An 18,154-nucleotide genomic window follows, 5' to 3' on the forward strand; every position below is an offset into this window, starting at 1 on the left:
TCCAGCCCTTCCTTCACACCTTCGAGGAGTTAAGGACATCAGCTTCTGGTGGCTGAGTCCGCCAAGGGGACCCTCAGAACCCCTAACTTGGGCTAAGTCCCTAGAGCGGGCCTCTCCCCGACCCTGAGGCAGAAGCTCCAGAGCCCTCCCGCTGGGATGCAGAGGTGGCTCAGCCTGCGAGCTTCCCACTACAGTGCCTCCAGGGTCACCTGCTCCTTGCTCCGGAGACACAAGCAGTGACACTGTCCCAACGGATGAACAGACAGCCCAGCCCAGCCTCTGCCATGTCCCCATCCCCCACCCCCACCCCCAGGGCAGGGGCAACACCTGGGCCCACAAGGAAAAGAACGAAAGTCAACCTGTCGGCTACAGCGAGGACTCCCCACTTGGAGGGGAGAGTCCCCAAGTCCCACCCCCGCCCCTGACAAGAGCCATGCAAACGCCTCCCTTCCCCGCCTCGCACCAGACCCGGCCGGCCGCCTGGCGACGTGTTCGGGTGCCAGGGCGCCAGCACAGTCCCGGAGCCGGGCCGTGGGCCATGGCGCCCCCCACCAGAGGGGTGGGAGAGCGGGAGTGCCCTCCCGGCCCCTCCCGATCAGCCCTCCATTCAGCCCGAGCCAGCTCGCTCGCCCTCCCCCTCTAACTTTCCCCCACTCACCACCCCATGGACCAGAAACTCAAAAAGTTTGCTTTTCGTGGCTTTGCGCGCCCCTCCGGCAACTTCGTCCGCGGCCATCGGGGTGGGCTCAGCGGCTCCTCTCACTCTCTCTCTCTCTTCCTCTTTCTTTCCCTTTTCTGCCTTTTTTTTTCCTCCAACTCTCCCCTCTGAGTCCTGCTGGGCTCTCTCACACTTCTACTCGAGCGGAGTGGGGAGGGGGCCCCTTCAGGGCTGCCCTGACGGCCCACGGCCCACGCCGCCGCCGCCCGCCCGCCGCCGCCGCCGCCGCCGCGGCTGCCGCATTCCTGCACTGATAAGACAGAAATAGTCCGGCGGCCCGGGGTCTGCCTGTTGACTCGGCGGGGACGGGGCCGCCTGCCTTTCCAAGCCCGCTGTCCAAACAGCGCAGATAAGCGGCGAGGCGCGCCGACCAGCCCGGCCGCGGGCGCTGGGCAGCAGTGCTGCAGCCCGAAGCCGCCGAGGCCCGCGGGAGGCGGCGCGAGGAGGGGACGCCAGGGGAGGCGGCGGGGGGTCGCCGGCCACCGGCTCTCGCCACAAATAGTTTCTCCGTCAGGGAATTCGCCGGCCGCGCCAGGCAGGGAACAGTCAGTTCCAACTTTTCCCCCAGCGGGCTCCTGCTGCATTTCTGAGGCCCTTTCCCCAGAGACCTGGCAGGCCGAGCAGGGAAACATTCGCTGGCAGGAACCGGGGGAGCCCGGCCCGCGAGGCCTCGCGCCTGCCCGGGGCCGGCGGCGGTGGGTGTGCCCGGGCGGCGGCGTGGCCCTGCGTCCACAGCTGTGTGTGCCCTTGTCTCACACGCCGTGTGTGTCCGCGCCCTTTTGTGGTGTGTCAGCTTATGTGCGTGCAGACAGACGCCCTGTCTGTGTGCCTCCCTCCACGACAGCCTCCGTGCGCGCGCCTGCGTGTGTGGCAGGACGTGGCCTGTGCCTTTCAGCTCTGTGCAAGGCTATTTCTGGGTATGTGAGTCTTTGTTTGCCGCTCTGTGAGAAAGTGAGGGCAATAGGGGAAGTATTTCAGAAAGAGGGACAGGGATTGTGTTCATGAGAACAGGAAGAGAATGAATGTGGGGAATGGCGCAGCGCCAGGGGGGTGCTTGGGTGGGTGCGTGGAGAGAACGAGGCAAGCCGGGCTTGGTTTTCTTGGGGTGGGGGGGGAGTGGGGTTAGGGGACCCAGAGGAGTTGGGGCAGCTGGGCTGGGTATAGTGGGTATATTGGGCCGGCCTCAAGACCCCAAAGAGAGGGATCTTGAGGCTGCGGTGTGGGGTGGGGTGGCAAGGGAGCCCCAGAAGGGGCGTGTGGAAGGAGTTGGCAGTCCCTGGAGTGGAGGAGGGACCGGAAGGAGGAGGGGCAAATCCTGACATACCCAGGCTGGGAGCCCTGGGCCTACCCAGGTCCCCAAAGGCCACGCCCCTTTTTCCTCCTTCTGGGGGAGAAGCCCGTGGGCTTTGGAACAAGGCCCCTTGGGTCAAGTTTGGGGGCCTGCTGGGGCCTCACTGTGAGAATCCAGGTGAAGGCAGGGCCATAGCCTAGTGCCTAGGGGAGTTTGTTGAAACACTTATTTGAAGTTGGGTCCTGAAGACTAAAGTGTCCTGACCCTAAACCCTTCAGAATGCCTTTGCCTAGGGGTCTTTTCTGCCTGCAGCCTGATTTCTGCTGGCCCTGGTTGTGCTCTTGGCTGTCACTGTTCATTTGGGTGTCCACTGTCAATCTGAAATGTCAGGGAGGGCATCTGGTCCAGGATGCTCTTCTACCACCCCTAGCTTGAAAGGGGACCTAGAGATACCCTTGCTGCCAAATCTCTCCCAGGGCTTTAGCCTAGACCCCCCCTCCACACCCACACACAGAGCCTGGGCCCTGACAGGGTGGGGATGGGTGGGTGGCCTGCCTCTGTCTGCCACAGGTCATGCAGGTAGCTGCTGGGAACCTGGGGAAGTGACTTGTCCAGTCTGCCTGCTAACCTCCAAAATCCCTGCTCACTCCCATCTCTTAGCCCCTGCCCACGATTCTTTTACCTGGAATGCCCTTTGTCTGCCCTCTGCCTTCCCTCTGCTTGTCCAAATTACATCTATCCTTTAAAGCCCAGCCCAGGCCCCACTTCCTCCAGGAAGCCTTCCCTGGTCCTACTTGTATGCAAAGATTTTTCTCTTCTCCAAATGCTCATTGCCATCTACCCAGCACCATGAATTGGCATTGGACTGGCCTGATGTGCACAGTGCTTCATGGACATTAGCTTTGCTTTTTCCCAAAGAGGCTAGGTCCCTATGAGGTCAGGGACTGATCTTTAACTCCTACTCTTCCTCCATGCCTGGGCACAGGAACTCAACAATACGCCGGATACCTGATGCTTGCAAAGTTCAGTGAGCCAATGGATGGAGCTGGTACTCTGCCATTTACCTGATGGTGTGAGTTTCATGGGTACCCCCACCCACCACGGGTGCATCTAGCAGGGGCGTGGGAAACCACAGGCCTCGGAGGTTCTGGGGGTTGGGGATAGACACCTCTAGGCTTTGTTAAAGCTCAGTGTTCTCAACTGTTAGACCTCTTGGAAAAAGAAGACAGCAGAGGAGATGCTGGGCACTCCAGTTTGGGCAGCTGGGAAATTTGAGGCAGGGCCTGGGAGATCCGGGGCTTGGTCTTGGTGGTGGAAGAGGTTGCAGGAGGTGGTCAGAGCAGGGGCTATGGTTAGGCCCCTGTGGAGGAGCTGGTGGGCTTCACCCAAGTCCATACATAAGCCCCCTCCTGAGCCACCCCTCTGGAAGACATCCTTAAATGTACAAAGACAATAGATACACCGTGCACACATACCCTCCCGACACACACACACCAGGCACACACAGCAATGCAAGCGCCAGAAGGTCGAGGAAGCCACACGGCTCTGCACACACAGGCACACCTTGAGCACCTCCAGATCCCGTGGTGGGCCCCATTCCAAAGGCAGGCCCAGACACATTTGCATACTGCTTTTAGGTGGGCGACATGAGGAGCCTTCAGACCAGAAAACTGGGGCGGCGCCAGTGTGGGGGCCCGGACCAGGGCTCCCTCCTCACAAAGGCCAGGATCCCCAATGGCTCAACCCCAGAAGGGGGCTCGGCCGTGCCACGCCGCCGATGGCTCCTGCGGGTGGGAAGGAGGCCCGGGAAGAGCCTGGATTCTTCCCAGCGCAATAGGGCTCCCGCCGCACTTGGGGCAGGCCGTGCGCCTGTCGGGGGCGAGGGCGGCCGCCTGGCGCCCGGAGCCGCAGTCCCCCCTGCCGTCCCCCCATCGCTCCTTCCCTCGCTGAAGCACTACCAGCACCAAATGGCAAAGCGCCGCTCCCCGCGCAGGGAGAGATGCGCCGCGGCCTGCGGGACGGGCTCGGCCGCCTCGCCCCCACCGCGCCCGAGCGAGCGGGCGGCGGCCGGGGAGCTGGGGGGCCCGGGCCGGCCCGGCCCGCGCCGCCCCTCCCTCCGCCCGCGCCGGTCCCCAACCTGGGCATGCGCGCCGCGGCCTCCCTCCCGGTGAAGGTCAGCCCGGGGCCCAGCTGCAGGACTCCGCGGCGGCCGGGGAGGCGGCGGAGGGAGGAGGGATGCGGGGAAGAGACTTAACCCCTTCCCTGCGGGAAGATGGCCACCGAGGCCGGGCCCCAGCTGCAGTCCCGCCTTCCTGCCCTCCGTGAAGGTCCCACCACTAGGACTCCGCTCGGGGGGCGCGGCAAGAGGAGCGAGAGAGCGGGGAACATGGAAGAAGGGGCTGGAAGGAGAGAAGAGAAGCTGGCGAGGGGAGAGGGAGGAAGGGAAGGGAGGAACAAAGGAAGCGAGACTGGAGGGAAAACGGATTGCTTGGGAGAGAGCTCTTTCCTCTACTCCCTTTTCCCTACACTCCCAGCAATAAAGCTTTCCTTAGGGGAATACGATCACCCTCACTGGGGCGGCCTGAGTGTGTGTGTGTGTGTGTGTGTGTGTGTGAGAGAGAGAGAGAGAGAAAGAGAAAACGTGAGAGGAGAGGGAGAGAGAGGAAGAGAGAGAGAGAAAGAGGGAGAAAGTGAGACCACTTGACGCTCTGAGGACCACAAAGCCTTGCTTTCTGTGTTCTGGCCATCCCTAAACCAGGCCCCACTTTCCACCATCCAGCCTACCGGCCCGGGCTAAGCCCCAGCCCCAGGGGACCTCTGGCTAGTCCTTGGGGTCAGGCCCAGCCCCAGAGACGGCAGGAGGGGAGACTGTACCTCAACCTCCGCCTCTGGTGAGGGTCAGCAGAGGGGACCCGAAGGCCACCTTCCTCCTCCTCCTCCTCCTCCTGGCTGCCCCCATGCTGCTCCCAGGCCAGGGCAGCTGTGCACCTCCCTGTTTGTGTTGGGATGTTTCTGTAACCCCGACACTCTCTGCTGCTATCAAGGGGGCTGTTTCTCTGTGACTTTGTCTTTCTGTGTCACTTTTGCAAACACACCCGAAAGAGACAAATGCAATAGATGGAAGCAAAAAAAAAAAAAAAAAAAAAAAAAAAAAAAAAAACAAAGAAAAACTAGGACACCAAAATAATGGTGCGACCTTGGGCAAGTCACTGTACCTCCCTGTCCCTCAGTGGCCTCAGAAGTGAAAGGAGAGGCTTAAGTCAGAGCATTCCTAGAGCCCTTCCAGCCCTGAAATCCAAGAATTTCCTAAGACAGAGGCAGGAACCAAGGCAGACTGGGAGGAAGGAGAGGGCAGAGGGAGGGAGCAGAGAGAGGGAGCTGTGCCGGGAAGCAGACCCGCACCAAGTGAGTGGGGGCTGCTCACCAGGAGTGAAGCCTGGTCCCAGCTCAGCACCCCCTCCTCTATGGGGTCCTCAGGGACACGGCCCTCCCACTCACTCCCTCCATCCTCCCCTCAGAGTAGCTCTCTCTGGGTGGCTCTCCCCTGTCATACACACCTGGCTGAGCCCTCACCCCTACACCTTCAGCATCCAGCCAGCAGGGTGGGCCTTACCTTGGGGTCCCCAGGGTCCTGTGCGGCAGGCAGGTGCATGCGAAGCTTAGTGGAATGAATGAGGCCTCCTTCCTCTCTTTGCGTGCGTGGGATTCCTCAGTCTAATGGGATGCTCCTTGACACCCCTCCCACCACACACAACACAATCAACTGCTGGTGGCAGGAGGAGAGCGGGGCTGGGCCGCTGGGCTCTGAGCCTCCCGCTGGCCCACAGGGAAAGCACATGTTGGATCCATAGCAGGTTTTTTCTTATCCCCCATTAATGAGGTGGTCGCTTGTAGCAGGTCACGCACCCCATAAAAATGTGCCACACAGGCCTGGTCCCCATTTCTGCAAGGACAGAGCTGGGCTGTGGGACAGTGTTTACGTGGGATCCTGAGGGGTGCTATAACCTCTCTCCCACCTTCCAGGGTGTGGCTCTGCCTGGCGGGCAACAGGGATGCATCCAGGGACCCTGAATTGGGCAGTGCCCTGATCTGCTGGCTGTATGGCCCCTGGAGGGAGGGATGGGTCACTCAGAGCCATCCTCACTCTCCTCTCGTCTCCCTCCAGATCAACACCTGGCACATCTGGCCAGATTCAGCGGCTTAGATGTGGCTGAAACCCAGGGCAAACACACGGGGATCACATGGCCTCAGGACTCATAGGGTGGTTGGGACTCCAAACAGTAGCCAGTCTTCCTCTCTCCTCCTCCCAGGTGTGTGGGAGCCATGTCTGGCTCCACGGGCCTCCTGGTTAACAGGCAGCCAGGGCTGGGAAGTCCACCCATCTCCATAATATCCCCTGGCTCTGCTAAGATCCCACTCCTGCCCTGCCCCAGCCGTGTCCCAAATGCCTGAGGTGCCAGGGGAGTCACCCAGTGCATGTCCCAGACATCCTACTCACCTCCCCATCTCTCTACAGATGCTGGCTGCATCCAGATGTTGGCTGCTAGGGAGCTGGGCACCCGGATCTGGGGGGCAGCCTTGTGGCTTCTGGTTGACTTGGGGTCTGCTCATGTCGGGCTGTGTGGCCCTGGGAATGCCGCTTCCTCCCTGGAACTCTGTCCTCATCTGTGAAATGAGGGTGCTGCTGCCTCCCCTCCAACCTCTGCCTCTGGAAATGCTGGCAAGGCACAGAGTGCTGCCCGCTTCACCGGGGCTTTGCGCCAGGGCCCTGCCTCTTCCACCCTGCCTGGTGTGGGGAGGCCTTTGACTGCCCTGCTAGCTGTCTCCACGTGTGCCCTATGTTCCCCAGGCCCCAGCCCTCCTCTTTCTTAGTGAGTGCCCCATTCTGGCACCTCCAATTCTCCTCTCTGTCTTTTGCAGCTAACAGCTCCCCATGACAGTGTCAGGACAATCCTGGTGGCCTGGCGTCCTGCCCCTCACCTTGGGAAGCTTCTGAGGACTTGTGAGGCAGGAACAGGCCTCATTTACTGCTCTGACCAGGTGTTCAGGGGGATTCCTGCCAATCACTGCATTCTGGGGTCTGGGTGTCACTGGAGTGAAGAGAACTGAATAGTTATAAAAAGTCCATCTGCATTTCTCTAAACAAATTTTTGGGAATATTAAATCAAATGGCAGTGGGCAGTGGGATGTGTAAATAAACCCCCCGTGGAAATGCTGCGTGGACTCGCCACCCAGCTGTCCTTGCTGGTCTGATGCTGCACCTTCCACTCTGCACCCACGGGGCCAGGGGAACCCTCCACCTGCCCTCGGCTTTGAGGGCACCAGGTTCAATCTCACGCTGCCCTTTATCCCCAACTGCATCAGTCACCACAGAAATCCCCAGACCCCCTCAACTCCTGCATTTTGGGCCCCACAAGGCCCTAGACCCTCCTACAGTTGCCATCTCTCCCCAACCCCTGAAACCCTCCTACTCTGTGGTCCGTCCTAAGGAACATTTCCAACATGCTCCACCTCTTCTGGAAGCATCCTCTTTGCCTTCCAGAAGCAGAAGCCAGGCTCCCTTCCAGCAGTGGCTTGACCACTGGCCTCAGGGTGGGTACGGCCCCCCGTTGCCCCTCACTGCTGTTTCCAGACCCCTGGCTCTGCATCTTACCCCCAGCTAGGGAGCCTTCATTCATGCAGATTCTGGCTCCTGGCTCATGTCACTCTCTGGAGCACCACTCCTGTCCAGTCTGCTGCATGCTCTTCTGGACATCTCTGGCCTCTCCGTTCCTTGGCAGCTCCCCTTTGAGAGATCCTCCCTGTTCCCTCAGCCATGCACTCCCAAGGTCATCTCTTAGATGACTGCAGCAACCGCAGCCCCCCACTTTCAGTCCCATGAGCCCCACTTGCTGACCACCATCTCCTCTTTTTCCTTTTTCCAGTTCACCCTGTCCAGCTCCCTGACCTCCAAGTCCTGCAACTCCTCTGGAACCTCTGCTGCATTTCACCACTCTGCACCCCTCCCCACAGCTACCCCTTGCTGTTACACATTGAATCTCCTGGCTCTTTTGACGGTGATACATAACACACAATTGACCATTTTAACCTCCCTTGCATGTACTCTTTTTTTTTTTTTTTTTTTTTGAGACGGAGTCTTGCTCTGTCACCCAGGCTGGAGTGCAGTGGTGCGATCTCGGCTCACTGCAACCTCTGCCTCCTGGGTTCAAGCAGTTCTCCTGCCTCAGCCTCCCAAGTAGCTGGGACTACAGGTGCCTGCCACCAGACCTGGCTAATTTTTTGTATTTTAGTAGAGACTGGGTTTCACTGTGTTGCCCAGACTGGTCTCAAACTTCCTGACCTCAGGCAATCTGCCTGCCTCGGCCTCCCAAAGTGCTAGGATTATAGGCATGAGCCACTGCGCCTGGCTTTTTTTTTTCTTTGAAACAGAGTGTCACCCTGTCGCCCAGGTGACGTGATCTCAGCTCACTGCAACCTCTGCCTCCTGGGCTCAAGCAATTCTTGTGCCTCGGCCTCCTGAATAGCTGGGACCACAGGTGCACACGATCATGCCTAGCTACTTTTCGTATTTTTAGTAAAGACAGGGTTTCACCATGTTGGCCAGGCTGGTCTCGAACTCCTGACCTCAAGTGATCAGCCCACCTTGGCCTCCCGAAGTGCTGGGATTACAGGCATGAGCAACTGCACCCGGCCCCTTGCATATACTCTTGACTCTCTTAAGAGGTAAATTCAGCTTCATCAATTCCTCCCCTGCAACCATGCACCTGAATGTGGCCAGAGAAAGACACACAGCTACCCCTCCCGGTCTCATTGTGGATTTGGCATGAGCTCAGCTGGCATCGTGCTGCCCGGCAGACCACTCTTCCCACAGCACAGTCACATCTATGCCTGCTCCCACACCCTGACAGGAGTTTTTTGCATCTTCTCCCTCCTCTGACCTCCAACCTCTCCTCCATCCTCCTCACTCCCAGCTCATGTCCCTGTTTTCCCCCTTCACTGAGAAAAAAGAAGCTTCCGAAGAACTTCCAGAGCCTCCCACCACACCCTCTGCCTGCCAGCAGCTGATCCCGTTCCTCCAGATGAGCTCTCTGTGCTCCCGACTACAGCCAGCCGTGCCTCCGTGTGCCAGTTCTGTCCCTCCTCCACACCAAGGACACTGCTCCAGCAATTCTCTCCCACACCATCATTTCATCAACATTCCCCTCTCCCCTGGAGTTCCCCCAGCAGCATGCGCACGTTCTGTTACATCCCCACTGGAAACAAACGCTCTTCTTTCATTTTTTATTACGTTTTAAAAAATAGAAGTGAAGTCTCACTATGTTGCCCGGGCTGGTCTCAAACTCCTGGGCTCAAGTGATCCTCCCGCCTCAGCCTCCCAAAGTGCTGGCATTATAGGCGTGAGCCCCTGCACCTGGCCTCCTGAAACAATCTCTCTTAACCCTACTTATCCTACAGTTTGCTGCCCAGTAGCAACAAAACTTCTCAAAAGAGTTGTCTCATTTGTGCTCTTCCATTCTCCCTGAATCCCAATCCTGTCAGATGCAGCTCCGGCTGCTCCACTGAAACACTCCTGGCAGGGCCACCGGTAGCCTCCACATTGGCAAATGCAGCTGTCAGTTCTTAACCTACTGCAACCTCCACCTCCTGGGTTCAAGTGATTCTCCTCCTCAGCCTCCCAAGTAACTGGGACTACAGGCGCCCGCCATCACACCCGGCTAATTTTTGTATTTTTAGTAGAGATGGGGTTTCACCATATTGGCCAGGCTGGTCTCGAACTCCCGACCTTGTGATCCACCCGCCTCGGCCTCCCAAAGTGCTGGGATTACAGGTGTGAGCCACTGCACCTGGCAAAGTCACAACACTCTGTCCTCTTTCAAACATTTCCTCCCGTGGAGGGAGGACACTTCCCCCTCTTGGCTGACCTCCTGCCTCCTGGGCTGCTCTTTCTCAGTCCCTGGGGACCATCCAGTTCTTCTTCCCTCTCCATGCAGGAGCACCAGGACTCAGGCCTGGGTCCTCCTCACCTCTCCACGCTCACTTCCTCAGAGATCTCATCCTTTGTGCGGTCTTATCACATCCACCACCACCCGTATGTCAGCAGCTCCCACAGTTTCCTCCAGCCCGGTCCTCTCTCCCAGTCCTTGGACACATCTATCCAATCACCTATTCAGCGTTTCCACCTGGATCTTCAGTGGACAGCTCAAACATGGTCTGTCCAAAATAAGCTCCTGCTCTCTTGCCTCAAACCCCATCCTCCACCCAGTCTTCTCCCTCCTTCCAGCTGCCCAGGTCCACACCTTGGAACACCCTGGACCCCTGCCTTTCCCTCACACCCCACATGCACTCTGAAGGCACATCCTGTTGGCTCTGGACCCAGCAGCCCACTGCTTCTCACCTCTCCCCGGGTGCCGCCCGAGCTCCAAACCACAACTACTGGGTAGCCTGCTTCCAGCCTCGCCCTGACAGTCTGTTCTCAACATGGCAACAAGTTCTTTAAAAAGGGAGTCAGGACCGGGCACGGTGGCTCATGCCTGGAATCCCAGCACTTTGGGAGGCTGGAGGTTGGTGGATCACTTGAGGTCAGGAGTTCGAGAGCAGCCTGGCCAACATGGTGAAACCCCGTCTCTACTAAAAATACAAAAATTTGCCGGGTGTGGTGGCATGCAGCTGTAATCCTAGCTACTTGGGAGGCTGAGGCAAGAGAATTGCTTGAACCCGGGAGGCAGAGGTTACAGTGAGCCAAGATTGTGCCACTGCACTCCAGCCTGGGCAACAGAGTGAGACTCCACCTAAAACAAAAAAGAAAAAAAAAAAAAAAAAAAAAAGAAAGAAAAAGGGAGTCAGATTATGGCATTGCTCTGCTCTAAACCCTCCAGGGCTTCCATCTTATTCTAAGCAAGGGCCAAGGTCCTGAAGGTCCTGCAGGATCTGGTCTCATCCTTACTCCCTGTCCCCTCTGCTCTCACCTCTTGCTATCTCCCTCACCACCTTCTCTCTGCCCTGGCCTCTGTGCTCCCTGCAGTGCTTTGGAAACTCCAGGTCCATGCCAGTTCAGGATGCTCTTCCTCTGGCAATCTACCTGGTGGACTCCTCACCTCCCAAAAGCCTTTATTCACATGTCTCCTCCCCAATGAGGCACAGTCTGTCTCCCTGATTAAAAACTGCAAGCCCTCTCCCTCCACACACCCATCTCTTTTATTCCCCTCCACTCTCCCTACAGGACCCTACACCTTCCACCTTTCTATATCATCTACTCCCTACATTGATGCCTTTTTTTTTTTTTCTCCATTAGAACGTAAGCTCCAGGCCGGGCGTGGTGGCTCACACTTGTAATCCCAACACTTTGGGAAGCCAATCACCTGAAGTCAGGAGTTTGAGACCAGCCTGGCCAACATGGTGAAATCCCACCTCTACTAAAAATACAAAAATTAGCCATGTGTGGTGGCGGGCACCTGTAGTCTCAGCTACTCAGGAGGCTGAGGCAGGAGAATCGCTTGAACCTGTGAGGCAGAGGTTGCAGTGAGCCAAGATCACACCACTGTACTCCAGCCTGGGTGACCGAGTGAGACTCTGTCTCAAAAAAATAAAAAATAAAAAAAGAATGTAAGCTCCGAAAAGGTAGGGGCTGTGTGTGTGTGTGTGTGTGTGTGTGTGTGTGTGTTTTCTAAAGGAGGCAGGGCTTTTTATCTGTTTTCTTTGCTGCTGAATCCCAAGTACCTGGCACATGGCAGAGCCTCCAACATGTGACGCGTGGAGGTGAAGAGAGCCCACTCCGACCCCATTCAGGATCTTCAGCACAGATTTCCAAATGCCAGCTGAGGTTACAACCTGAGACTTGTTTTGTTTTGTTTTGTTTTTTTGAGATGGAGTTTCACTCTTTTCACCCAGGCTTGAGTGCAATGGCACAGTCTTGGCTCACTGCAACCTCCACCTACTGGGTTCAAATGATCTCCTGCCTCAGCCTCCTGAGTAGCTGGGATTACAGGCACGCACCATCACGCCCAGTTAATTTTTGTGTTTTTAGTGGAGACGGGATTTCACCATGTTGGCCAAGCTGGTTTCGAACTCCTGACCTCAGGTGATCCACCCGCCTTGGCCTCCCAAAGTGCTGGGATTACAGGCATGAGTCACCATGCTTGGCCGAGACTTGTTATCATAGGAGTAATAACATTGGTTTAGATTTGTATAGGATTTTACCATTGACCAAGTACTTCCACACACAGTAACCTGTCTGATCCCAAAAGATAACCCTATCAGGTTCCTGGCAGGGTCCCCATTATAAAGATAATGAAAATGAGGCTAGAAGAAGTTGTGTGACTTGCCAAAATTCACTGTGCTATCACAGGGTGGGGCTAGGATTGCAAATCAGGTTTCCTGTCCTCAAGGTTCCTGGGTTTTCTCCTTTACCCCAAGCTGCCTCCCCAGTGTCCCCATGCTAAAGCTTGCCTGCTGGGGGTAGTGACAGACTCACCAACATACACACCCCACCTTCCCCAAACACCTGCCTTTTAAAGAAGGAAATCAAGATCCCTGAAAGCCTGTAGAGCTAAGCTGAATTACCCTTAATTATCCTTTTAAACACACCCCTCAAAATCTCAAGCTGATTGTTTGAAACATTGGGAATACAAATTCTAGAAAATGTGCTACCACCAAGGTGTCTGAAATAAATTTCAATGCATTTGAGAAGGTTCCCTTTGTTACTTTTTAGCCAAAAACAAGAAAAAATAAAAAATGAATGCTAAACTTGGAACAAGCCCCTTGTTCCTGTGGTTTCTCTGGTCCTCACGACCAAGTGTAACTCCTATACATGCTCGAATCCCACGGCGACACGCCACCCCGCCCCCTACCTGGACCTCAGTTGGCTATCCTTTGGGAACGTCTCGTTACCCCGACATAGCCAAGGGGTGCCCTGGGACAGCCCCCTACCACCTCGCCTTGCCTTCCTGGTGCCACTTGGTGCTAGGTTTGGAGAACTTAAAGAGGATCCAGCTGGCCCTTAAGAGGGGTAGGAGAAGCGATGAGAACAGCAACAGGCTCTGTCTATGCCGAGTGGACCACCAATTTCTTGGAGAACCAGGCAAAAGTAAGTGGGATTGAGAAGAGATGGGGCTTGTGAGGCTTGTCCATGACCAAGGACTTCACAGGAAGCTCAGCTTCTTGCCGGCCCCACACAGCACACTGGTAACTCAGCAGACTTTACTCTGGGGCTCAAATGGCTACAGTGGCACCAAGAAGTCTCGTGAAGACTCACCATGGGGCAGGCAGTGGGGAGGCAGCAGATGTTGGGGCCTGCTCTCGGCAAACCCTTGTAACTAAGGCTGGCTATGCTCTCCACCCCTGCCTGAACCCACTGCCCTGGGCAGGGTCTCTGCAGTCCACAGTGTGATGGCTCCTAGCCTGGATTCTAGAACAGGGTTTCTCCAGTTGGCACTGCTGACATCTCGGGCTGGATGATTCTTTATTGTGGGGGTTGCCTTGTGCACTGTATGATGTTAGGAGCATCCCTGGCCTCTATTCTTTACCCAGTGTGGCAAACAAAATATCTCCAGATGTTGATCCTTGTCCCTGGAGGGTGAAATTGCCCCAGGGTTGAGAACCACAGCCCTTGAGTCAATTGGTTCTGGGTTCAAACCCCACCCAGTCACTGAGTAATCATAACCCTGATCATGTTACCTGACCTGTTGGAGCCTCAATTTCCCCATCTGCAAAACTGGGGTCCCTCACGTGATGCACGGGTGGATGTGAGGATTAAAATGTGGTTGAGCATGTGCAGGATTCAGCACAATGCCTGGCACAGGGTCAACACTTAACGAGCAGCAGCTGTTAGCATCAGCTTCCCAACGGTCCTGCCTGCTTGTCCCACAGCCTAGATTCCCTGTGGCCTCGGCTGCTGCTCATCTGTCTTATCTCCCGGACTTGAATGATCCTGCTTCCAACCAACCCCCAGCTAGGGTGGGGCGCAGTGGAACCAGGGAGCTCTCAGAACCCTTCAGTGGCAGGCTCATCACAAACGCCACGGCGGGTACAGGTGAGGGCCGAGCTGCCGCTTTTAGAAGCCAGCCAGGTGATCATTCAGAGTGGCTAATTACGGCGGCTCTGGGAGCCCTGCGGGAAGTGTGGGGTCTGCTCAAACCACTGGACGCTTCCTTGGGCAGAGAGCAACCACAAGTGGTGTTAGCGTGCAGGGGGTTATGCCGTGGGAAACCTGTGGTCCTGCAACTGAGCTGTGGGGGCTGCAGCTCAGGCTGCAGGACAGGAGGGAGACATTCAGAAGCCACCACACGTTAGCACACCCACTGCACTTAAACCCGTTTTTTTTTTTGAGACAGGGTTTTGCTCTGTCATCTAGACTAGTGCAGTGGTGTGATCACAGCTCACTGCAGCCTGGACCTCCTGGGCTCAAGCTATCTTCCCACCTCAGCCCCCTGAGTAGCTGGGACTACAGGCACGTGCCACCATGCCCGGCTAATTTTTAAATTGTTTGTAGAGACAAGGTCTTGCTGTGTTGCCCAGGTGGATCTCGAACTCCTGGGCTCAAGGAATCCTCTCACCTCGGCCACTCAGAGTGTTGGGATTACAGGCATGAGCCACCATGCCCAGCTTTGGGACTTAAATTTAAAAAGACACTGTAAGGCCAGTTACGGCCTAGAAAAGCAGAGGTTTGGGAACTGCTGATAACGGCATCTGAGGAAAAGCAGGGCCTCCTCCCACCCCGTGCGCTCCTCTGCCTTCTGTTCTCTGTACACGTTTAGTGAGCACCTCCTTTGGGACGGCTCCTGGGAAGCGCTGCCCATTTACATGTATGACATGCCCTCCGCCCGTGAGACCTGGTGGTCACTGAGAAAGACAAGATGGATAGAGGCTTTTGTGCCAGGTGTGTCCAGAGGGCCCTGCGGGAGCAGGGAGGAGGGGCCCCTAACAGGGTGGGGCAGGGCTACCCCAACAGGTGTCTCAGAGTAGCGACACCTAAGCAGGACCCTGAGCGCAGCCAGGGAAAGCCCCAGCTGGGCGGGATGCCCAAGGCTGGTATGGGGTGCTGTGGGTCTCAGGGGCTCTGCCTCCTTGGGCACGTCTGTGAAGGTCAGGGGAGAGGCACCCAAGACTCGTGCTTTATCTTGGCGAGAGTCATGAATAGTGGAAAGGGCAGGACAGGTGCCCTGCAGAGCCCAGCAGGCTAAAACTAGTGACAGGGAAGCCAGCACACACGGCTCTTATTGTGAGCAGCCACTGCTTGTTCCAAGCTCAGTTCATGTCCACAGTCCCCCTACCTTGCGAGGACAATCCTTAATCCACCTTACAAGTGGGGAAACTGAGGCCTAAGGAAGCAAAATGACTGGTGCAAGGTTGCAGAGCTGGTAGGGGTGGAGCTGGGATTTTCATCTGGGTGGCCTGTGTCTAGCCTAGATCCTAGCCCAGAGGCTGTGGGCAGACTTGATGGGAAGAAGTGGAATGTGCCAGACACTCCTGCTAAACGGATTTTTTTTTTTAATTAAAAAAATGCCAAGGGGTGTTCTGAGGGATTTAAATCAAGGCTGAAGCTATAACCACACTTCAAACCTGGGAGGCAGCTGGGGAGGGAGGGGAAAGAGAGGCAGGATGGCCATGTGTCCACCAAGGCCCTACCACTTTCACCAAGGAGGCCTCCTCACCAGCCTCAAAGCCCTGTCTTTGCCCTCCCTAGGTTCCACCTTGGAGAATGTCCCTCTTATCCCTCCAAACCTCAATCCTGCCCATCTACATCGCCATATCTTTCAAGCCATCCAATTCCCTCAGCCCAACTCCAGGGTCCGGCCATTTTCCATGCTGTTCTGTGGTTGTTATTATGAACATCCTCTTCTCCCTTGGCCCTCATATTTAATCCATAGGCAAATTTTATTAGTTTCACTGTTATCTGCTCTCTCAAGCCCACTGGTCTCTGCATTTTTTCTGTCACTACCCTGGTCCAGGCCAGCACCATCTTTCTTCCGCACTGATCGTCCCATCTCTCCATTCTGTCTGTCTCTACAGCATGGCCAGAGTGATCTTTTAAAAAATGCAGTGAGGACCATAGTACATCCTTGCTTAAGATCTGACAATGGTTTCATGGCACTGACAGAATCCACATTCCTTGCCAGGGCTCACAGGGCTGACTCCACCTTGTGGGTGCCTTCAGCTCCGCCAGTCCCTATCTGGTCCTCAAACTCACTGGGTCCCTGCCCACCTCAGGACCTCTGCACCTGCCATTCTCTTGACCTGCTATGATCAGCCACTGGGTCTGAAGGTCAGGTTCCCGATGACAGGATTTTTTTTTTTTTTTTGAGACATAGTCTTACTCTGTTGCCCAGGCTGGAGTACAGTGGTATGATCTTGGCTCACTGCAACCTCTGCCTCCTGGGTTCAAGTGATTCTCCTGCCTCAGCCGCCCGAGTAGCTGGCATTACAGGTGCCCACCACCACACCCGGATAATTTTTATATTTTTAGTAGAGACGGGGTTTCGCCATGTTGGCCAGGCTGGTCTCGAACTCCTGACATCAAGTGATCTGCCTGCTTCAGCCTCCCAAGGTGCTGGGATTAGAGGTGTCAGCCACCGCACCCGGCCAAAGTCAGGATTTTGCCCCGAAACAGAGAGGAGCTAATGTCAGCTCCTGCCTTGGAAAGTGTCCCAGGATGGCAGTGGCTTTTGGCACAGGGTGTCGGAAGAGGAGAGCATGATTGTAAGCCATTCCGAAGCCCAAGATAAGTGCTCTGAAGATGTTCTCACACAAGAAGCCACTAGGCCAGGCCAGGCCAGCGCCTAGGGTAGGAACTGTGGGAGTTCCTCTGGAGGACGGAGGCAATCACCCGCTAAACACCTAACTCCCCAGCAGGCCACCTCCTTCTCCCTGATGTGGAGCTGAGGAGGTCAATGGTGGGATCCATGGAGTTCTGGGGAGTCCAGCGGAGCTGGGCCCAAGCCTCTGCTGGAGTTAGCGTCGGAAGCCAGCATGGAGCAGCAGCAGTGGTAGAGGTGGCAGAGGGGGAGCAGACCGTGGGGCCAGGCCCAGGACTAGCTGGGAAGGTGGCATACTGACTGCCCAGGGTAACTGCCGGAACTGGAGGCTGGAGGCTGCCCTCTGGCTCTTCATGGAGCCCGGTGGGGCACTAGTGTTCCAGCAGCCCAGGGGCCCAAGGACTGGACAGTGGCAGGGAGTCGACCTGTCCCTCGGGGCCTTGGTTCTTCCTGTGATGGGGATAGCCCAGGGTTTTGAACCCCATCAGCTCCCTGAGGCTCTGACCATCTTGCTCCTCTGTAAGACACATCTCCAAATTCTGAAGGCACCTGTTAGAGTACCCCTGCTATGGGTTGAACTGTGTCTCCCAAAATTCATATGTTGGAGTCCTAACCCCTAATATATCAGAATGTGATCTTATTTGGGGATACGGTCGCTAAAGAGGTAATCAAGTTAAAATGAGGTCATTAGGGTGGGCCCTCATCCAATAGGACTGGTGTCCTTACAAGAAAGGGAAATTTGGGCACAGAGACTTGCACAGAGAGATGATGATGTAAAGAGACAGAGGGAGAGGATGCTCAACTTCTAGCCAAGGAGAGAGGCCTGAGACAGATCCCTCCCTCACAGCCTTCAGAAGGAACCAACCTCGCTGACACCTTGATTTCAGACTTCCAGCCTCCCACATTGGGACCAGGAATCTCTGTTGTTTAAGCTTCCAGGTCTGTGGTCCTTTGTTGGGGTGGCCCTAGTGACCCAACACCCCCACAGCCTGCTCTTCAGGACTCCCAGGGTGGTTGTCATGAGACCTGCCTGCTAGTCCACCTACCACCTGGGCCTCCCCTCAGAACATCCTCTGGTTTGCCTGATGAAAGCAAGCCCTCCAGGCCGGGCGCGGTGGCTCAAGCCTGTAATCCCAGCACTTTGGGAGGCCGAGACCGGCGGATCACGAGGTCAGGAGATCGAGACCATCCTGGCTAACACGGTGAAACCCCGTCTCTACTAAAAAATACAAAATCTAGCCGGGCGAGGTGGCGGGCGCCTGTAGTCCCAGCTACTTGGGAGGCTGAGGCAGGAGAATGGCGGGAACCCGGGAGGCGGAGCTTGCAGTGAGCTGAGATCCGGCCACAGCACTCCAGCCTGGGCAACAGAGCGAGACTCCGTCTCAAAAAAAAAAA

The 18,154-nt window shown here is 56.3% G+C and overlaps 1 protein-coding gene across 5 annotated transcripts in view; it reads right to left on the reverse strand.

Annotated features, from left to right (window-relative positions):
• SMARCD3 (SWI/SNF related, matrix associated, actin dependent regulator of chromatin, subfamily d, member 3) overlaps window positions 1–18,154 on the reverse strand; it is a 39,094-nt gene that overhangs the window by 8,848 nt on the left and 12,092 nt on the right. For 3 of the 5 annotated variants that reach the window (XR_003118475.1, XM_025378235.1, XM_025378232.1), the window contains exon 1: window positions 659–1,147. The exons of the other annotated variants lie outside the window; for them this stretch is intronic. Coding sequence is in view for 2 of the 3 variants with exons in the window: in XM_025378235.1 (XP_025234020.1) it covers window positions 659–736 (78 nt within the window). In the remaining variant the exon portion in view is untranslated. Of the gene's footprint in view, window positions 1–658; window positions 1,148–18,154 lie in introns of those variants that run through there. 5 annotated transcript variants of the gene reach the window in all.

Source organism: Theropithecus gelada, chromosome 3 (genome assembly GCF_003255815.1).
Source record: "Theropithecus gelada isolate Dixy chromosome 3, Tgel_1.0, whole genome shotgun sequence".
Lineage (NCBI taxonomy): Eukaryota > Metazoa > Chordata > Mammalia > Primates > Cercopithecidae > Theropithecus > Theropithecus gelada.